At 39.0% G+C, this 22,371-nt stretch overlaps 1 protein-coding gene across 1 annotated transcript in view; it reads left to right on the forward strand.

Annotated features, from left to right (window-relative positions):
• The first annotated feature begins 3,700 nt into the window (after positions 1–3,700).
• LOC111522986 (cytochrome P450 2J2) overlaps positions 3,701–22,371 on the forward strand; it is a 39,676-nt gene continuing 21,005 nt past the window's right edge. The window contains exons 1-5 of the mRNA XM_026454141.1: positions 3,701–3,930; positions 15,399–15,561; positions 18,136–18,285; positions 18,710–18,870; positions 20,486–20,662. Coding sequence (XP_026309926.1) covers positions 3,721–3,930; positions 15,399–15,561; positions 18,136–18,285; positions 18,710–18,870; positions 20,486–20,662 — 861 coding nt within the window. The 5' untranslated portion in view covers positions 3,701–3,720. The remainder of the gene's footprint in view (positions 3,931–15,398; positions 15,562–18,135; positions 18,286–18,709; positions 18,871–20,485; positions 20,663–22,371) is intronic.

Consider the following 22,371-nt stretch of genomic DNA (forward strand, 5'->3'; position numbering starts at 1 on the left):
TTCACAATAACCAAGAGGTAGACACAACTCAAATGGGTTAACAGTTTTCTGAGTTTTTTTCTTTTCTTTTAGCACTTTGAATATATCATCCTACTGCCTTTTGGTCTCCATTTTCTCTAATTACAAGTCAGCTGTTAATCTTTTTGGAGTTCCAATTTATTGGATGAACTATTTTTCTCATGCTGCTTGCAGGATTTTCTCTTTGTCTTTCAGTATTTTTGCTATGAGGTATTTTTACTATGATGTATTTGCATGTGGATTCCTTTGCATTTATCCTATTTGGAGCTCACTGGAATTTTTGGATACATAGATTAATGCTTTTCATGAAATTTTGGAAATTTTACAGCCATTATTTCCTCAAATACATTTCTGCTCTTTTCTCGCCATTGTATTCTATGGTATTCTGATGACATACATGCTGGTGTGTTTAGTGATGTCCCACATTTCTCCGAGATAGTTTATTCTTTTTTTCTGTCTCTGTCCTCTACATTGCGTAATCTCTATCAAGCTATCTTCAAGCTCACTGATTCTTTCCTTTTCTACTTTACATCCACCATGTAGTGATTTTTAAAATTTCAGTTACTGCAATTTTGAATTCAATTTCCACTTTTTTTATATAATTTCTATCTCATTATTGATATCCTCTATCTGTTACGACATTGTCTCATACATTCCTTTACTTTCTTCACCATGATTTTCTTTAGTTCTTTGGACATATTTGTAATTAAGTTGCTTTACAGTCTTGGCTGTTTGACATCTGGGCTGTCTCACAGGCAGTTTCAGTTACCTACTTTCTTTCCTCTGTTGGGTCACACTTTCTTGCTTCTTTGCATGTCTTATCATTTTTTTGTTGAAAACTGTACGTTTTAGATAATATATTATGGCAATTATGGCTAATGATCTGCCCTTCTCTTCCAGTTCTTTTTGTTTGTACTTTCATTTGTTTACTGACTTGACAGGACTGACTAATTTAGTGAAATATATTTCCCCACAGTGTAAAGCCTGTGATATCACTTACCTGAGGGCGTGGACTTGGGTGTGCACACAGTCACAATACAATGACATTGGCGTTAGCAGGGCTCTCTTTGACTATCTTTTTCTCTGTTCTATATTTAAAACTGTCTGCCTCAGTCTCTGCTGACTTCCAGCTGACTGCTCTATTGTTTTCAACAATGCCTTGGGGCATACATTGCTTCACAATTTGATCCAATTAAATTTGGGCTGCTTCTCAGGAATAGTCTTTGAGGCCAGACTTTGAGATTTGTTCTGATCCCAGGAAGGCTCTTCCTGGCTAACTCTTGTGCTAACTGACTTTGGTAAACTTCTAGTTAGCCTACGGTTTAGCTTCTTGTTCTCATAGAACTTCCAGCCTTCTCTTAATCGCTTACCACCAAAATCTCTATTGTTTCAGGCATTCATCTGTGGTGTTTGTGGCTAACCTCTCCCAGTGTGGAACCTCTATCTCATGAGCAAGCTGGGATGAGGGCAATTATGGCATGAGGCAGGTATTGTTTTTGCATGACAAGTGAGGGCTGGATGGAGGAGGATATCCCTAGACTTCTTAGCCAGTCTTGCCTAGAATAAAGCTCCTGCAACATGAAATTTGGGGGGCTAGGTATGAGAAATGCTGGTAGTTTTTCCCTCTGAGGGAGATACTGTAGCTTTCACTTGGGATCTAGGGAAAGTGTTCTTGGATATAACTGTCTAGAATGAGGTTTCTGTTACACTGATCTGAGGACTAGGAGAAGGAGTGGGTTATGGCTCAAATGCCACAGACTCTTACTGTGTTTACTAGGGTTTAGTAGATTCTTCTTAAATAAAATTTATTTATTTACTGTCTGCCTTTACAACAATTTTCAGGGAGTTAAATTATTTTAGTTTTATAAATAATTTTTAGCAATCACAGTTTTTTACTAGGATGAGGTTTTATGGGGTTTCTCATGCTGCCATTATGGAAGTCATTCCCCTGCATCGTTTTTTTAATGCAAAAAATAAAAACAAAAGGGGGCTGGGCGCAGTGGCTCACGCCTGTAATCCCAACAGTTTGGGAGGCCAAAGCGGGTGGATCACGAGGTCAGGAGATCAAAACCATCCTGGCTAACACGGTGAAACCCTGTCTCTACTAAAAATAGAAAAAATTAGCCAGATGTGGTGGCGGGCGCCTGTAGTCCCAGCTACTCCGGAGGCTGAGGCAGGAGAATGGCGTGAACCCAGGAGGCGGAGCTTGCAGTGAGCCGAGATAGCACCACTATACTCAGGACCTGGGAGAAGAGTGAGACTCCATCTCAAAAAAAAAAAAGGGAAGGAGAGATATAACAAACCTGATGTCCATTGATATGGGAATAAGCAAATAAATTGTGGCATAGTAATAGAATACTATCCATCTATTAAATTAAATGAATTAGAGTCACATATATCAATCAGAATAAATCTCAAACACATAATACTGAGTTGTAGAATAATTTGTGTAAAAATATCAGGTATAAATATTAGAAATATTGTATGGATGCATAACAGCTGTAGTAAAACAGGAAAATGTGGACTAGAAGGATACAAGCTAAGCTCTGACTAGTATTTTTCTCTGCACCTTAGAAAGAGAACAAGAGACTTCAATTCTCATTTCATTTCTTGCTCACGCCTGTAATCCTAGCACTTCAGGAGACCGAGGTGGGAAGATCACCTATGGTCAGGAGATAGAGACCAGCCTGACCAACATGGCAAAACCCCCTCTCTACCAAAAATACAAAAATTAGCTGAACCTGGGAGGCTGAAGCAGTAGAATCGCTGGAACCCGGAGGCAGAGGTTGCAGTGAGCTGAGATGGTGACACTGAACTCCAGCCTGGGTGACAGAGCAAGACTCCATCTCAAAAATAAAGAAAGAAAGAAAATATTGTAAGCAGAATATGTGACTCTATGTTGAGTACATGAGTGTATACTATATTATTCCCGAGCTATGTTTCATGTTTTGAGTCTCACCATTTGTGAGACCCAAGCAGACACTCACCAGATGGTATGAAAGGCCGAAACCTGGCGGTCCCACAGTCTTGGGGCTTCAGAGAGGAGCCTTTCAAAGCAAACCAGCAAGGATCAAGACTAAGACATTCCTTCAACAAATGTTAATTAAGCACTTATTATGAATGCTGCTTAGTGCTAGCAGCTTTAATGTAGTGCCTTTTAATCTTCCAAACACTTTCAAATACAGGACCTCGTTTAGATGTGTTTCAGAGGGTGGATTTATTTGTTCACCACATACTTAGTACTTAACCTTTCTGTTTCCTCAACTGCAAGATGAGACTACCGAGAGCTTCTCCTGCATAATTTTGTTAAAATGAAATGATAATCTTTGTAAAGAGGCAGATGTGCTGCCTAGCATTTAGTAAGAACCCAAGAAATGTTAGGTACTGCTGTTGTCATCACTATTTACCAGGCATGGTTCTAATCATGGGAGAGACGGTGATTGAACCGAACAGAGGCTCAAATGTCTGTGATGCTCTCAGTAAACCCATGGGCTTCTTAAATAAAAAAGAAACTGCTCCTAGCCTGGTCTTTTGTAAGACTGGTGCGTGTCCTCCCGGGAATCCAGCGCCTGGCATCTTCGCGGGGTGCTGCGAAGGGGCGGGGCTGGGAGGCGGGGCGCGGCTGGGAGCGAGGCGGGGCGGGGAGGCGCTGCGGGGACGGCGTCTGATGGAACCGCAGAAGAGCAGAAGGACGTCTGAGAGATGCTCGCAGCGATGGGCTCTGTGGTGGCTGCCCTCTGGGCAGTGGTCCATCCTCGGACTCTCCTGCTGGGCACTGTCGCCTTTCTGCTCGTTGCTAACTTTCTCAAAAGACGGCGCCCAAAGAACTACCCGCCGGGGCCCTGGCCCCTGCCCTTCGTTGGCAACTTCTTCCTTGTGAACTTCGAGCAGTCGCACCTGGAGGTTCAGCAGGTAGGAGCGGGAGAAGGTGCCTGGCGTGTCCTCACCCTAACCCTGTTCTGCAGCACAAGGGACGTTCCGGGGCGTTCCGGGAACGCGGGTGGAGTGTGGGTTGAAGGGCAGGAAGTGGTGTGGCTAACGCTAGTAACTTGGCAAAACCCACTTTGGGTTTCATTTCCTAACCCATTAACAGGCATGATTCCACCTACACTTTCTAGGGATGGAATATTATTAAATGTTTACTAATTTGCATGTCGTCGTGTTAAACATTATTGGAACACCTTATTTGTAATGTGATTACCTTGTCCTCTTTTATATGATTGTCCTCAAAAAATGCTATACTTTCTTTCTGAGAAACTTCATTTCCCATACATAAAGTGGTGATAATACTACCTCAATCTTCATCACTTCTCAACTGAGTTATTCCCACTACACTAATTGAGCCCTCCACCTTCAGTCTCCTTCCCTTGCGGTGCACTCTCACTAAGTAATAATTTTAAAATGTTCCTCCTCTACTTAAATTTTTGCCAAACGGTGTTCAGACTCCTGACTGAACCACCTGGGACCCTTCTTGATGCAGCCTCTTTCTGCCTCTATGCAATAATCTCCTATCAGGGCTCCCCAACTCTGGTGACTGAATTCTTTCAAGTTCTCTGAGACATCAAACTCTATCTCAAGAAACCAGTGCCGGTTTTCCTGCCACTCAGCACAGGTACCTTGCTGAGAGAGAACAGCAAGACAAGTGATTATGAAGATTAAAATAGTGAGTGGTCAATATTGACATGACTTATAGTTGGTACATAACAAATATTAGTTCTCCTTTCCCTACACATACCTGCAGTGCTTTAAACACATGGCTGTTTATTGTACTCAAATATTGATAGACAAAGTTTTATCACTTTATGGGAGAAATACCCCATTGGTAACACTGACTGACAGAATTAGTCACAGAATGTTAAAGCTAAGCCCCCAAACCTATGCCCTTGTTTAATAAATATGTTGTTTAATTTCCAAGTATGTGGAGATTTTTTTGTTATCATTCTGTTAATTATTTCCAGTTTGATTCCATTGTGGTCAAACATCATACTTCGTACAATTTCAGTTCTTTTAAATATGGTAAGGTTGATTAAATGACACAAGATAGAGTCTATCTTGATAAATGTGCCATGCAGGCTGGAAAAAAGTATGTATTTGACTATTGTTGGGTGGAATAATTGATATATATTATTATTGAGTGAAGTAATTGATATCAATATCAATTTGATTTTACTGAGTAATGATACTGTTTGGTTCGCCTCTGTCCTTGTTGACTTTTTGTCTACTTATTCTATCAATTACTGAAAGAGGAATGTTGAAGTTTCCAAGGACAATTGAGAGTATCTATTTCTCCCCAGTTCTAGTAGCTTTTCCTTTGTGTATTTAGAAACTCTGTTGTTTTGCACATACACGTTTAAGATTATCATGTTTTCTTAGTGAATTGATCCCTTTATCCTGTAATGTCCCTCTTAATTCTTCAAAATTCTATTTGCTTAAACTTTACTTTATCTGATTAATATAGCCACAACAACTTTGTTTCTGATTAGTATGTGCTCGGCATATGCATTTCTGTTCTTTAACTTTTAACCTTCTTGTATCATTATACTTGAAATTAGTTTCTTGAAAACAGTGTATACTTGAGTCTTTTTTTTTTCATTCTGGCAATCTCTGTCTTTTAATTGGTGAATGTAGACTATTTATATTTAATGTAATTATTGACATACTAAGATTTGTCTAGCATTTTATTATCTATTTTGTTTTTCCTGTTTTTTATGCCTCTGTTTTCCTTTTCCCATCTTCCTGTGAATTACTTGAATATACTAAAAATAATTTTATTCTTATTTATCTGAGGTGATTTTAGCAGCTCTTTTTGTATTGTGTTTTACAAGTGATTGCTCTAAGGATTACAATATGCAGATGTAGCTGATTGCAGTCTATTAGTATAAAAATTTTACCACCTCAAGTGAAATATAGATATCTTGCAACCATTTAGGTTCCTTTACCCTCTCTACTTCATAATTGTCATAAGTGTTATCTCTATATACCTTGAGAACTACATCAGATAATATAATAATTTTGCTTTTAAATGTCAAATGCAATTTTGAAAACTCGAGAGAATAATAGTCTATTGTATTTACCCATTTATTTACCCTTTCCATTTATCTTTATTCATTTCTACTGGCAAGAAATTCTCTTGGCTTTCCTTCATCTAAGAACGTTTTCATTTCACCTTCATTTCTGAAGTACATTTGCACTGGACATAGAATTCTAGGTTGACAATTCCTTTCATTCAACATTTTAAAAGGTTGTGCTATTTCTTTTTGGCCTCTGTGGTTTCTGTTAAGAAATCTACTGTCATCTGAATTGTTATCCCCCATATGTAATGAACCTTTTCTCACTGCCTTCCTTCAAGAAATGTTCTTTGTTTTTGTTTTTGTTTAATTTTTAGAGGTTTGATTATGATAGATCTTGGTGCCACTTTCTTTGGGTTTATCCTGTTTGGGTTTCTGAAACTATAGATTTGTCTTTTGCCAGTTTGGAGGAGTTTCAGCCACTCTTTCTTCAAATACTCTTCAACTACACATTCTTTTTCCTCTCTTTCTTGGACTCTTGGATACTGATGGCACAAATATTAGATCTCTTGTTGTGTCACAAGTTCCTGAAACTCTCAGTTTTTGTTGTTTCCAATGTAGTTTCTCTGTGTTGTTTAGTTTGAATATGTTTTGATCGGTCTTCAATTTCACAGATTCTTCTATTACTACCATTCTGCTATTGAGCTATTTTATTGAATTCTTAAATTTATTCTATTGTATTTTTCAGTTCTAACATTTTCACTTGGTTCTTCTTTATCTTTTATTTCTTTGTTAAAATTTCCTAATTTTTTGTTTGTTTTGAGACTATTCATAGTTATTGGAAAAGCTTTATAACAGCTACTTTTAAATATTTGATTATTCTGTATTTCCAACATCTGTATCATCTCACTGTTGGTGTCAACTCACTCAAATTGATGTTCTCTTGATTCTTGGTAAGGTGAGTAATTAAGGACTATATCCTGGACATTTTATATATTTGTTGTAAGACTTGCCCTGGATACTATACAGATCTTTTATTTTAGCATATAGCCTATTTAGATTCTGAATGCTCACTTTTGTGGGTGGCAGTTCAAATACCAATGCAGGTTATAAAGCTTCTGCAGTGCTATTCTGGTCTACTCCACTTTGTATTACCCACTCCCACAGGAGCCCATCTCACATTCTCATCAGTACAAGCTTGGGAAAAGGAAGATGGAACAGAAGACAGGAAACCCTCTCGTATAGTAGCTTACTCTTTACTACAGAGGGAAGACAGTCAGAGATCTGCCCATATCTGCTCCAAAGGGGAGTGCACCTCCTTATTACTGTAGAAGAAGGCTGGAAGTCCTAATTTGCCCTCTGACTCTTGCAAGGAGTTTCTTTACTTCAGCTTAGGAATAGAAGTCACAATTCAGCTCACAGCCTCAGCAGAGAAGGGTACTACCTCATTATTGCAAAGTAGGGTGAAAGACAAGGTACTGTCCATGTACTCCAGTGCTGTAGGATCTTTTAGAATTGGGAAGGGTCAAATGTTTTTCATGGTATTTGCCTCCACATCAAAGAAGTAAAAAGGCTAAATGGTTTCTGTCCTATGGGGCTTTCCTTTTCCTAGTCCTTTGGCTAGAGAGAGTAGACTTTTCTTGAAGATATTTTTGTCTGTGTTAATTGGTGTCATGATTAATAGAAGTACAATGGAAAGCTTTCATTCAACCTTGTCTGGAATAAGAAGCTTGATCTGCACTTTTGTTGTATTCCTAAGATAGGTGTTTCTAGAGAGGTTAAATGACTTGCCTAATGTCAGAAAACTAGCCAGTGATAAAACTGAGACTAGGATCTCATCCTTGGCCCTGTGATTTTTTTAATCACACTGTCACTGTTTATTTTTAGTTTATATAGGTTTGCATTTTTATATTTCTGGGTGTAAGACAAATGGAGTTAAATTGTGTAATTTAGTTATAATTAAATTTACATTCTTGCAATTGGAAAACATTAAGTACTAACTAATAGATCTTATATAAGGATTTTTATGTTAATTTTCATTTCATCTTCATGATAGGCACACAAGTTAGGTATGATCTGGTGGTGCTTCCATTTTACCATGGAGAAAACTGACGGAGAACAAACAGTGAACTGCCCAGGTTATTCAGCTAAATAATAACAAATAAGGATTTGAACCTGAGACTGTTTGATTTGTATACCTATTGCGGGACCTGGCCAGCAGCCCACAATATAATGGGGCTTTTTGCTTGTTCCCAGGTGGATTGGCAGGTGGAGAAGACACACACACGATAGTGAAAGCTGGGTCCAGGGGGGTCACTGCCTTCTGGTCCTGTGATGCTGCCAATGCACTGGATATACCAGCATTTACTATTAAGTTTAGTGAGGGCGGGGGTAGATTGGTGAGGGATTTGGGGTCGTTTGATTATGAGGTGAGATGGTCACATGGGGATGAAGTAATTCTTTAACATGACATCGGTATGCAGAAGTATAGTATAGAGATAAGAATTTACAATATAGTGTGTGCGTCAGCAATTTCTAACAGAGCCTTAAAACAGAAACACAGTCCATCCATACCTATGATTAGCAAGATATTAATCAGCAGTAATAGCTGCAGCAAAAGCTGGTTATAAACAATCAACAGAAACAGGACGTGAAGCTAGACAACCAGTTAGACCAAAAATTCTCAGAACGGAGTATGCCTTAACCCTAAAGGGACCTAGAAGAATCGTGGCAAGATAAGGGCATTTATAGCCCTATCTTATCCATATGAACAGGTGCCCCTCATGCGTCCATTCATAGGCTCTCCACAAGGGTTGCATTCCATTCCCAGAGCTTTGAACATCTGATTTTCTGGGATAGGAATCTTGGTGATGTGAAACCTCCCTGACTGCACATCCATTTATAGGCTCTCTACAGGGGGAAGCACATCATGTGCTGTTGGCTCATTCTGGCAGCCCAGCTGGCATTGTCTTTACACAATCCTGCATGCAATTTTGCATTTACAATAATCAGGAGCATTTCATCTTTTATTCTGTAGCAATAGTTTCAAGGGGTCTCCCTACATATACCCGTTATCTACTTTATGTTGCCTGACTTTTCATGACATAGTTACAGGACAATTGATTTACTCACATGTTTATTCATTCAACAGACATTTATTACGTGCTTATCATATGCCAGGCAAAGTACAAGGCTGTGTATGACTAAATGTATAGTGTACACACTTGGTAACCAAATGGGATATAAGGAGATTGGATCACTAAATGGAAACCCTGGGGATAACCTTTTGTAGAATGTTAGAAGAAATTGGGCTGAATTTTAAAGGAATTTTGATTTTTGGCAAGTGGCTAAATGGAGTAAAGGGACAGAAGATTTTTAATAGGGAAAAATGGTCTGAGCCATAATAATTTTATTATTAATTTTAGTATTGTGATTACTTATCACAACAATACTAAACATGGGAACTAATAACACCCCCCATTTTATAGACTTGGAAACTAAGACAGAGAAAAGTTAAATAACTTTCTGCCAAATCACACAGAAACTAAGAAGCAGAACCTGGATTCAAATAAGTTTGTATAACTTCAAAATCCAAACTGTTAAGCACTCCCTAACATCACCTCTCCTACTTAAATATCTTAGAATTCTGATTGAAAACCAAACAAGATCCAAAATATTATACCTGATGTTAAGACTCTCCTCAGCCTAACTCAGGTTACCTTGTCAGCCTTGCCTCCCATCTCCCTTACCGACTGAGAAGATACTTTTCCCAGGAGCCTGCCTCAACCCTGGTCCTCTTGTGTGGTTCTTAACTTCCTCCCATCAAATATTTTATTGTAAAGAATGATAATAATGAGAAGTGATTATTTATCTATATGCTCCATTAGATTGTTAGCTTCTTGAAGTGAAGGACTTGTCGCACTCCCCAGCACCTGGTCTTGACCTGCCACATGGTCAGTGCTCTTTAAATAATGAACCCTATCCTTCAGACAAGGTAGCTCTCTTGCTCCCAAACACCTTCTGCATTTCCCCTTTACACCTGTATATGATATTCCCACAACCTAGAATGCCTTTAATTTCTTATCATGTGTTTTTATGTTATTGTTGTGTGGTTTGGGGGTTGTTAGTTTTTGTCTGTTTGTTTTTTGGTGACATCCTGACCTTCATTTAAAATCTGGCTCAGATACCATCTACTCTTTAAAAAGATATTTTTCTTATATCTGTGGTGGAAAGTCATCTCTTCTTGTGATAGCTTTATGTCCCTCTCTATCAGCATGTGTCTGATAGACACATGTCTCTATCAGCACAGACACATGTCATCTGCTGTGCATTCCAATTTTTTTCTGCACAGTCTCTCGCAAGAGACTTTGACACTTTAGGAAAACATCATATCATGTTGATCTTTGTATTACCTCCATTTATAATACACCAGTGCCAGAAGGTGCCTGGCAACTCTTAGGCATCTCATAAAAGCCTGTTAAATTGAACATGAATTTGATCTCCACAGCCTGTTCTCAGAAACCAGCACAGCCCCAAGAACTACCTGTGAGACCATTATTCTTAGAAGGAGTTCATGGGCCCCAGAGGACCAGTAACTCCTGAAACTGCATGCAAAGCTGTTTGTGTGTATAGCTGTGTATGTGTTTGCCGGAGAGCAGGTCTATGATATACATTATATTTTCAAAGGATTCTATAACTCAAAAAAGTAAAGAACCACTGTTTTAAAGCTTTATTTCCCATTTCCTTGTTTTTTTTTTTTTCTTTATTGGATAAAAAAGCTTTTCGACTGTAAAGGCAACAGTACATACACAGTGACACAGCATATTAAAATACAGTGTAACAAGAGAGAGTCCTTGTGCCTATCCTGCCACCACTGTGAATGCGTGCACATGTGCGCATGTGCATACACACACACACACACACACACACACACACACACTCAGCAGGTCCTCTATAGGACCTTGGTGGGTATCTTTCCAGATTTGCATGTAAATGAAAATAAAGTTGTATTTCCAACTTTTTATTAGAAATTCCATGTATCAATGAGAAAAAAGTTGAATACCTTGATATGGAAATGTTTGAAAGACGTAAACATACACCAACATGGCACATGTATACATATGTAACAAACCTGCACGTTATGCACATGTACCCTAGAACTTAAAGTATAATAAAAAATAAAAAAATAAAAAATAAAAAAATAAAAAAAATAAAAATAAAAATACAACATCCAGATTGAGGGAAAGATGTTAAACCTTAGAGACATATAGAAACAGCATACATTTTTGTGCCTATTAGGATTTCTCTCTCTCTGTCTCTCTCTCTCTCTCTCTCTCTCACACACACACACACACGCTTGCGTGCGCACGCACACACACACACACACAGGCACAGCTCGGGAACAGACCCTTTGACCTGTTGGTGGGAGTGTGAATTAATACACTCTTTTCCTGTTTTTCTTTTCCTCTTTTCGTGTCTTTGTTCTGTTGGTTATTAAATTTAAGAATGTAGATTAAGTGGAATCTCTGTCAACTTTATATCTCTTGGTAGCCATGGTTCAATAGTTCAATCTCTTCTCCCACTAATCCTTTACCTTCTTCCTCTTTACTATAAACATTTATTTTTTTCCACACTTTTTAAAATGCTTATGCTACATTTGGAACTTTTATTCCTAGCATTACATTTCCTGTCCTTTATTGCTTTTGTTTGACTTTTATAGATTCTGCTTCAGTTCTTTTCTTTTTCTATTTTCATTTCTGATTTTAAGACTGTTTTTGCCTTTCAAAGCATCTTATTTTTATCTCCTTTTGTTTTATTCTGTTGAGGTTTTTTTTATCCGTGGCTCATTTAATGATATACAATTGAAAAGTGTGCCCTGCCTTACAAAATCTTCTCAGAAGCCCTCTGGGTCATTTAATCTTTCTAAAGCAATGGATAAAATGACTGACAGGGTGCATGTAAGAATTGTTAGACATCGCCATCCTCATCCCAGGGCTCCTACTCCGTCTTTAAACAGTTGATAATATCATACAAGTTGTTGATCTAGTTCTGTTTAACTAGAAATATGCAATGGCAGAGAGTTGGTAGAGATAAAATTCTTAGGAAGTTTATTTCAGTAGATAGTAATGGAGTTCTGAATCCCTCCCAAGTACAAGCTGAAATTCTAGGCTGTATACTTTGCTAGTTAGAAGTCATTTAACTTAAACTGATATTTTTCAGCTCTTTCAAAAACATCCTTATTTAATGTTCTAAATTAGTTAATTTAGAAATCCTTCTTGTTAGGCCTAAGAAGTTCATCCAGGAATTCAGCAAGTGTACATTTAAAAAAATGCTTAACGTGTATGGTTCCATTACTGCCATTTCTTAGAAGCAAAGATGCTTACTTAGGAGCAAACTGACTTGACATTGAATCTCAGCTCTGCTTTTCCTAGCAAGACAGGACATGCTGTGTAGGAGATAAAGATTGTTGGAGGACTCTGGGCCAAAAGAATACAAGGACTGAGTTCAAGCTTGGTCTTTAATGTGGGAGCGAAGTGGTAGGATAAGACTGAAGCCATTGTATTTGCTCTGATGGGGACCATTAGGCACAGGACTCTGAGAGGAACATGGTGGAGCGTAAATGCAAAAGCATCTGAATTGTGGAGAAGAGGCCACAAACACCTAAAGGAAATGAAGGCAGTTACCACTGCCCGCAGCTAGACACAACCCAGGCAGACAAAAGGCAGGGTCTACCTGGGACCCTTTGTTGAACAGGTAGATTAGGAAGGATTTTGATTCATGACTGTACACTGTCCGCCAACCTATATTTGCAGATATTTGCATGCTTGTGCATATTCATGAACATCCACACCCCCTTTCTCTCTCTCTCTCCCACCCCAACTCTCTCACTCTCACTCATTCTTACTTTCACTCTGTCACTCCCACTAAACTTTGTCACGCAGGTTTTCCCTCTTGAAAGAGGAGAAAAATTATTACTACTGTAGGGTGGTTGTGAGATTAATGAGATAAAATATGAAAAGTGCTTAGCAATGGCTGTCTGTGATCATGAGTGCTTTCTTCCCACACACCAGTGGGTTCCTGTCCCCTTTGCCACCATAAGAATGCATCCACGGCCCTTTGCACACAGAGCTCTTTCATTCCTCGGAGACTTGCTGGGTGGCTGTGCGCCTGGAACCAGAAAACAAAGTGCCTTTCACATTGCTCCTCTCATTCTTCCTCACAGAACCTTAAGAGGGAGGAATAATTTTCTCCCTTTTATAGCAGGGGAGCTGAGCTGAGGCTCAAAAAATAAAGCAACTTCCCCAAGAGCCCAAAACGATTGAACTGTACACCCCAGATTGTCACCTAACTCCAGAGCTTGAGGGCTTTCCTCCATGCCTGGCCCCTGCCCTATAATGCACCTTCTGTTATCTAGCATATGTTTCTATAATCTATGCCCAGTCTAGGAAGGGGGAATTCTCATTTGATTAAACAGATAGTTACGATTTACTAAGAAGTCCAGCCTTAAGAAGTCTCAGCCTGATATTGGCTGTGGGTTTGTCATAAATAGTTCTTATTATTTTGAGGTACGTTCCATCAATACCAAATTTATTGAGCATTTTTAGCATGAAGGGCTGTTGAATTTTATCAAAAGCCTTTTCTGCATCTATTGAGATAATCATGTGGTTCTTGTCTTTGGTTCTGTTTATATGCTGGATTACGTTTATTGATTTGTGAATGTTGAACCAGCCTTGCATCCCAGGGATGAAGCCCACTTGATCAAGCCCACAAAAAATGATGAGTTTGCGTCCTTTGTAAGCTTTTTGATGTGCTGCTGAATCAGATAAATGCAAATCAAAACCACAATGAGATACCATCTCACACCAGTTAGAATGGCAATCATTAAAAAGTCAGGAAACAACAGGTGCTGGAGAGGATGTGGAGAAATAGGAACACTTTTACACTGTTGGTGGGATTGTAAACTAGTTCAACCACTATGGAAAACAGTATGGCGATTCCTCAAGGATCTAGATCTAGATGTACCATATGACCCAGCCATCCCACTACTGGTTATATACCCAAAGGATTATAAATCATGCTGCTATAAAGACACATGCACACGTATGTTTATTGCGGCACTATTCACAATAGCAAAGACTTGGAATCAACCCAAATGTCCATCAGTGACAGACTGGATTAAGAAAATGTGGCACATATACACCATGGAATATTATGCAGCCATAAAAAATGATGAGTTTGCGTCCTTTGTAGGGACATGGATGCAACTGGAAACCATCATTCTTAGCAAACTATCACAAGAAGAGAAAACCAAACACCGCATGTTCTCACTCATAGGTGGGAACTGAACAATGACATCACTTGTACTTGGGAAGGGGAACATCACATATCAGGGCCTATGATTGGGGGGGAAGGGGGAGGGATTGCATTGGGAGTTATACCTGATATAACTGGGTGCTGACGAGTTGATGGGTGCAGCACACCAATATGGCACAAGTATACATATGTACATATGTAACATATGTACATATATACATATATATACATATATACATATGTAACAAACCTGCACGTTATGCACATGTACCCTAGAACTTAAAGTATAATAATAAAATAAAATAAAATAAAAAGAAGTCTCAGCCTTCTTAAGTGGCTGAGACATGATTAGTGTTCAGAAGAGAATTCACATGTGCTGAATTTTCTCTGTTCACTACACTCTAGGATGCTTGGGGTTAGAAATCTTGTTTACTACGTCTATATATTGAGGCAGGTTTTCACTCTGTCACCCAGGTTGGAGTGCAGTGGCACGATCATGGCTCACTGCAGGCTCAACCTCTCAGGTTCAAGTGACCTTCCCACCTCAGCCTCCTGAGTAGCTGGGACCACAGGCGTGTACAACCATACCCAGCTAATTTTTCATTTTTTTGTAAAGACAGGGTCTCACTATGTTGCCCAGACTGGTCTTGAACTCCTGGGCTCAAGCAATCTGCCTACCTCGGCCCCCCAAAGTGTTGGGATTACAGGCGTGAGCCACTCCACATGGCCAGACTTATTTATTTTATTACAGTTTTATCCTCGTGCCTTTGCCCTAGGGACACATGATAGATGCTCAATCAATTCATGTTGGTTGAATACATAAATAGATATTTTATAAAGAAACATTCACATTCTGAAGTGAATTGAATCTGAGCCTTGTTGAGAGGAGGAGGAAAGGAAATAAAATTATTCCTGTGAGATCAATGTACTCTCTCTCACACACACACACACATGCACACACACTCCTCTCAATATGAGCCCCTCCAGCTACACACATCCGCCATCTCTGAACACATGGATATGTGCATATTCAACTGTTACTATTTAACTATTTTTCAGTTTGCAAAGAAATATGGAAACCTTTTTAGCTTGGAGCTTGGTGACATATCTGCAGTTCTTATTACTGGCTTGCCCTTAATCAAAGAAGCCCTTATCCACATGGACCAAAACTTTGGGAACCGCCCTGTGACCCCTATGCGAGAACGTATCTTTAAGAAAAATGGTAAGTTTCTTGGGCAACGAAAGGTGAGTGTTTGATGTTGATAGTCCTATAGTCTGTTAAAAGCACCTTGGTGACTATAATTTTACAACACTCCTAGAAACCAGCCCCACAGTAAACTTCCTGCCACTAAAGGAAGCTGGGTATTCACATTTCCTGATTGAAGTCACTCCCTCAGAAGATTTGATAAGATCATTCCTCACTGGGATTTGGGAGAAGCCACATGCCCTGCCCAAACCTACTGTGGATGCTTTTCTAATGAAGTAACCACATTACCCATTTATAGCAGAGGAACGCGTTCTCTCTGATTTCCTCTTCCAACACTCTCCTCTTAGGAAAATGGATGTGGATCTTCCTCCTTCTGCTGCTGCTTCTTCCTGTCTCTAGTTCCTTATTCTCTCTCATTAAGGTTGTGCCACACAGAGGATCTTGAGCCTTCTGGTCTATGATAGAACAGATTGGCATGAACACTTAAAATTACCATTAAATATATTGAAACATTTAAAAATTGAAATGACAATCTCAAATCTATTACTCTTTCAAAGCACCACTTTTAGTTGTTTCTCAATTCTTTGAAATAGGTCCTCAATTAATTCTATATCCATTTACTGTATTATCTGCCTTGTGAAGCACAGTACTAGGCATGAGTGATGTAACAGTGAGAAGAATAGATAAAATCCATATCCTATGTAGTTTATATTCTATGCAGAGAGAAAAAATAGTATCAATTAACTATAATAGTTAGAAATCTACAGTGTTATGAAGTCGAGTGCAGGATGTGCTTATTAATGCAGTCCTGGGATGCAGAAAAAGTAAGAAAATATTCATTTAATAAACTGGTGAAACAATCTGGCAGACAGAAAAGAATATGAAAAGTCCCTGGAGTGAAAAGGACGGGGAACTTGAAGAAATGAAAGGTGGCCAACATGACAAGGATGGGGATTAAAAGGAGATAATTAAAGGGAGATGAAACTACTGAGCTTGGCCAGGAATAGTTCGTGTGAGTTCCTGTTAAGGATATTAGTTTTTATCCTAACATTAATGGAAGCTCTTGAATGGCTTTAAGTAGAGAAGGGAACTATACTTACACTGCACATTTTTAGGTTTTATTTAGGCTGCTATTCAGAGAATAGAAGAAAAGGAGCAAGAGATTTTTGTAGCATTTTAGGTTACAGACAGTGGTAGCTCAGGCTAGGGAGGTCCAATAGCAGTAGGGAAATAATAGTAGGTTACACCAAGATAGCAGCAGGGAAGACCTGGATTTGAGATATCTAGGAAGTACACCTCTTAAGACATGATGACATAGGTGCAGGGAGAAGGAGGTGTTGAGTTGACACTCAGATAGGTAGATGATGGAGAAAAGGAATACTTAGTACAAGGTATTTGGTTTAGTTGGGCATGGGTGAAAAGTCGTATGGAGAAAATTGTGAGTTCAGTCATGGATATGCTGAATTCAAAATGCCTTTAAGTCAGCAAAGTCAAGCAGGCAGTGTTGTATATAAGATTCTGGAGCTCAGGGACAAAAATAGATGGTCACTATCAATAGATGTTATTTAAAATTCTAGGAGTTGGTAAGATTTCCCAGAAATAGAGTAGAGGGTGAGAAAAGGAAGTTTTAGATGAAGAAGTCCCTGAAGAACTCCACCATTTCAAGATATAATAGAATATGAACCAGCAAAAGACATAGGAAATTGCTGGCAGAGAATTAGGAAGAAAATCTGGAGACAATGGTATCCTGAGCACTACTGGAAGGCAGTATTTCAAGAAAGAAACGTCTACTGCAGCTGCAAGTAAGACGCGGTCAAAAGGTGTCCCTGGATATGACAACAAGGCAGACCAATTCAGTGGGTGAGAAGGCCATAGTCAGATATTAAAAGGTGTTGAGGAGTGCTCTGGAATTGAAATTGAAAGGAGTGTGGCATTACCTGTGTTATAAAACAAATGATGGTCTGTTCAGCTCACCAAATTTTTTTTTCTTTGCTTGTACTCTTCTTTCTGCATGGAACATTCACTCCTCCTTGATCTCTTGATTCCTTACATCATCTTTTAATGTCCAAGTTAGATAGGACCTCTCCTATAAAGCCTTTCTTAGCCTCTTTAAGAGTATAGATATTGTCTTATCCATTAGTGCATTCCTAGTCTTCAGCATAACAAATACCTTACTTATGTAAGCATGGGGTTTGGAATAAGGCAGACCTGAAATTGAACACCTGTTTAGTTGCTTACTTACTGTGAGACCTTGTAAAGTGTATTTTATCCTTTATCCCTTTTTCCTCAGTTTTTTCATGAGCAAAATAAGTGGGCGAGGAGTGGTAATAATTGTACCCATCCCAAAGAGTTTCTATGAGTACTAAATTATATAATGCACAACAAAATACATATTAAAGTGCCTGACATTGCAAGCAATCAGTAAATATTAGCCATTATATCCATTGCTTTGGGATTATTTCTCTGGGCAGTTTTCAAGTGCCTTAATGATCTTCTCCTGTCCTTCATCTGATACACATCCCCGTATCATTTGCCGGATATTCACATTATGGAATCAGAATACTGCAATGTTGACTTTCTTTGTCCCAGGATTGATTATGTCAAGTGGACAGGTATGGAAGGAGCAAAGAAGGTTCACTCTGACAGCACTAAGGAACTTTGGTTTAGGAAAGAAGAGCTTAGAGGAACGCATTCAGGAGGAGGCCCAACACCTCACTGAAGCAATGAAAGAGGAGAACGGTGAGCATTGCATACGACAAATGTGAGAGACTGTGGCCCATTTGTTCATTGAACAGATACTTACTAAGTGAGTAAGTGCTTGTTCTATGCCCAGCAGTGTGCTAGGAATGGAAGATAGAACAGTGAACAACTTAACCACGACTCCGTCCTCAAAGAGTTTTAGAAGTAAATACACAAAGATGGGCACTAAACACATTACTGAATTTAAGCCCTGGTCCACAGTTTGACTTCCCAGGAGTTGACTGAATACTAGTTGTATGTCAGACGCATACAACAATGACATACAATGTATGTCTGTCATGTGGCCAGAGCTGCATATATGGTTCTGTACTAGGTATGTCTTATGCCATATAGAGTAGACTCTCAGTAGGAAATGGAGACAAATCCATCAGAAGGATCCATCTTGCCCTTCCTCCACCTTCAGGACAGCCTTTTGACCCTCACTTCAAGATAAACAATGCAGTTTCCAATATCATTTGCTCCATCACCTTTGGAGAACGCTTTGAGTACCAGGATAGTCAGTTTCAGGAGCTGCTGAAGTTATTGGATGAAGTCACATACTTGGAGGCTTCAAAAACATGCCAGGTAAGGCATATCTTGGTTCAGCAAATTGGGGACAATGTCAGACACATATGGGTTTTTCCTTTTAGTTTTTGTGGGTTTTTGAAGCTAAAATATAACCTTTCAAAACTGATTTCAACACAAACTTATTTGAAATCAGTCTGTTGACTTTAGTTTTTTAAATAATATGAAATATTTATATGCAAAAACCATTTCTAACATGCATGTAAGGTACATGTTATATTACATATGCTTATCCACCTATTGTTCTTTTTAAAAAGAACAACAATATTGCTGTTGCCCTTGAGTCTCTGCTCGCTATGTCCTTCCCCAACTTGTCCATTTCCCTCCTCCCTCAGAGGTTCTCTTCTGTATCCGCTTTCTTCCTCAGCAAGTTGCTTTGAGATTCATCTGTGTTGGTTGCTCTTTTTTAATGCAGATTAGTATTTCATTGTATGAATGTGCCACTTTTTGTCAATCTGTTCTGTACTGACGGACATTTAAGTTGTTTCCAAGTTTTGGATGCTATGAAAAAGCCTGCCACGAACATTCTTGTACAAGTGTTCTTGTGGTTACATCCACTCATTTTTTATATATGTATCTGGAAATAAAAGATGTTTAAAGATTGCCAAGCTCATTGCATTATTTGTCTGCCCATCAGCACTTCATATCATCAATCTTCTCATTCCATAGAATGTAGCTGTTTGGGGTTCAAACTCACTCCTCCCTTGGTGGGCCCTGCACCCCAATTTTTGTCCATCTAAGCCTTTGAGTCTTTGTCAAAAACTCTGCTCAGTTTCTCGGTTCCTCAGTCACTTTTCTGAATTTGGAAGACATTTCTGGGAGCTGGGGGGCGGGGGAAGAAGTTGACCCCAAGTATTGAATACTCTGGGCTTTCTTCTTCCCCTAAGCCTTATCCTGGAAACTTCCTCACTATCTTGGTTTGTATATATGTGTGCTTAAATGCATACACATGTATCTTTTCTTGGTGTTCTCAATAGAAAGAGTGCCCTTGAATTATACAGTCTGCCGTTATCAAAATATTTTTAAATTTCCTTTGTTTAAAAAAAGACTCTATTTTTGAAAATTACAAATGTACATAAAAGAATACAATCATGAATCACTGTGTACTCCTCAATGAGCTCTAACAATTATCAACACATGGCCATTTTCACTGTGTCTGCATCTGTGCCCTACTACCATGTTCCCACTGTCCCTGAATTATTTTGGAGCAAATTATAGACCTCAATTATTTGATACATAAATATTTCAGCATATATTTCTATAAAGATCAATTTTAACAAAAATAAAATACCATCGTGCTTGAAAAATATGAACAATAGTTATTTAATGCCTTCAAACACTCAGCCAGTGCTCACATGTCCCCAGATGTCTCATAAGTATTTTTTTGGTGGCAAGCTGTTGGAGTGGTGACAAGTGGTCTGAGGCTGGATATATTTTTGACAGAGAGCTGAATTGTTTCACTAGAGGGGTGAGAGAGAAAAGAGGGGTAAAGGATAACCAAGATTTAAGTGTGAGCAAATAAAAGTGATAGAAAGAGAAGATGGTTTCTGTTGTCTTAAAAAGTGAAAAAAAGGCACCATGTTATCTGCATGATTGTTTTGTTTTTCTCAATTAGCTCTACAACGTCTTTCCATGGCTAATGAAATTCCTACCTGGACCCCACCAAACTCTTTTCAGCAACTGGGAAAAACTGAAATTGTTTGTTTCTCATATGATTGAAAAACACAGGAAGGATTGGAATCCTGCAGAAACAAGAGACTTTATTGATGCTTACCTCAAAGAAATGTCAAAGGTGAGGAAACCAAAGTCATTTTGTATTTTTTTCTTACAGCACAAATAGGGGTGTATTAGTCTCCAGCTGCTGCTGTAACAAATGATCACAAACTTGGTGCCTAAAATAGCACAGATTCATTCTCTCACAGTTTTAGATGTCAGAAGTATGAAATCAGCTTCACTGAGTTACAGGTAAGGTTTTGGATAGGCGAGCTCTCTTTGGAGGTGCTGGAGGAGAATCTGTTTCTATTACTTTCCCAGCTTCTAGGAGCCGCCTATATCCCTTGGCTTGTGGCCACCTCCTTCATCTTCAAAGCCAGAAGCACAGCATCTTCTCTTCTCTCTGGTATCTGCTTCCATCCTGACATCCTTTCTCTGACTTTGACCCTCTTATTTCCCTCTAATAAAGACTATGATAACACTGGGCCCACTGGGATGTTCCAGGATAATCTGCCCATCTCAAAATCCTTAACCACATCTACAAAGTTCCTTTTTCCCTATAAAGTAACATCCCTAGATTCCAGACATTAGGCTGTGGATGGGCATCTTTGTGGGTCATTATTCAGCCTGCTACAGGAGTAAAAATAAGGGCAATATTTCAGAAAATGTAGGGTAACATTAACGCACGATTGATGATGCAATTAGAGATAAAGATGGGGATTAATGGCATTTGGTTTGAGGTCCTGTGAATGCCCAAATACTGCCCTTTCATCCCCCATCCCCTACCCTCTACTGTTATTTGGAGGTATGCACAAAGGGGGAACATAGCAGTTAATCCTCAAAGCTCTGTTCTATCATTAGCTGGGCCTGGACCCAATAACCTATACCCTTTTCTCAGCCTCCATAGAGAACACAAGTAAAGCTGAGTTGGATGCCAGAGTTTAAAGGCCAACTTTATTAAGGCCTGAGTTGGGCTTTTGCCTTCCCTTCTGTCTTGTACCTTTCACTTTCCAACATTACAGGCCAGAAGTAAAGAGGAAACCAAAATGGATGCATGACCTTTAACACAGTTACTCCTCTGGTTAACATGTATCTCTGTGTCAATACTGTCATCTTTACACATCAGGAATTGGGTCCTCCTTCTGGATTGGAAAGAATGGTGGATTTCTTTCCCTCTTATTTAACCTTATTGACATGACATTTATAGAAGTATTGTTTTCTCCTCAGAGGAGGAGACTCGCTATATGTTGCGCAAGTAAGGAAGGGACCATTAACATCAAGAGCAACATTGGACAAACTGAAGTTTCCAGAAGCTGATGTTAAAGATGACAGTATCATGAGGAATGCTTGTTAGAATCAGTGAGGTTCAAATTGGAAAGGAAAAGATGAATGAGGAGATACGAGAATTGTTGTTCATAAGAGGAATTCCATTTGTCTTTTCTGTTATCAGTACAAACATTTGTCGAGTATTTGCTATGCGTCCTTGCATTCATATAAATCATAATGCCCTCTTAAGGGGTGTGCACTCCTATTTCCAGTGTATAAAACGGGAAACTGAAGAACAGAGAGGTTAAGTAACTTGCCCTAGGTCATACAGCTGCTAATTGAAGTGGTTAATATTGGAAGCCAAATCTGTCTTATTCACATCCCATTCTCCTTTCACTGTACTAAAAGCTTCCCCCAAATTACAGGCAAAAGAAAACAATTGTCTTGATTTTCATCCATCCAAAGGTGTCCAGCACTTGGAGCAGGACAGTGCTAATGATATGGTGTAATAAAAGTCTGCCT

Source organism: Piliocolobus tephrosceles, chromosome 1 (assembly GCF_002776525.5).
Source record: "Piliocolobus tephrosceles isolate RC106 chromosome 1, ASM277652v3, whole genome shotgun sequence".
NCBI lineage: Eukaryota > Metazoa > Chordata > Mammalia > Primates > Cercopithecidae > Piliocolobus > Piliocolobus tephrosceles.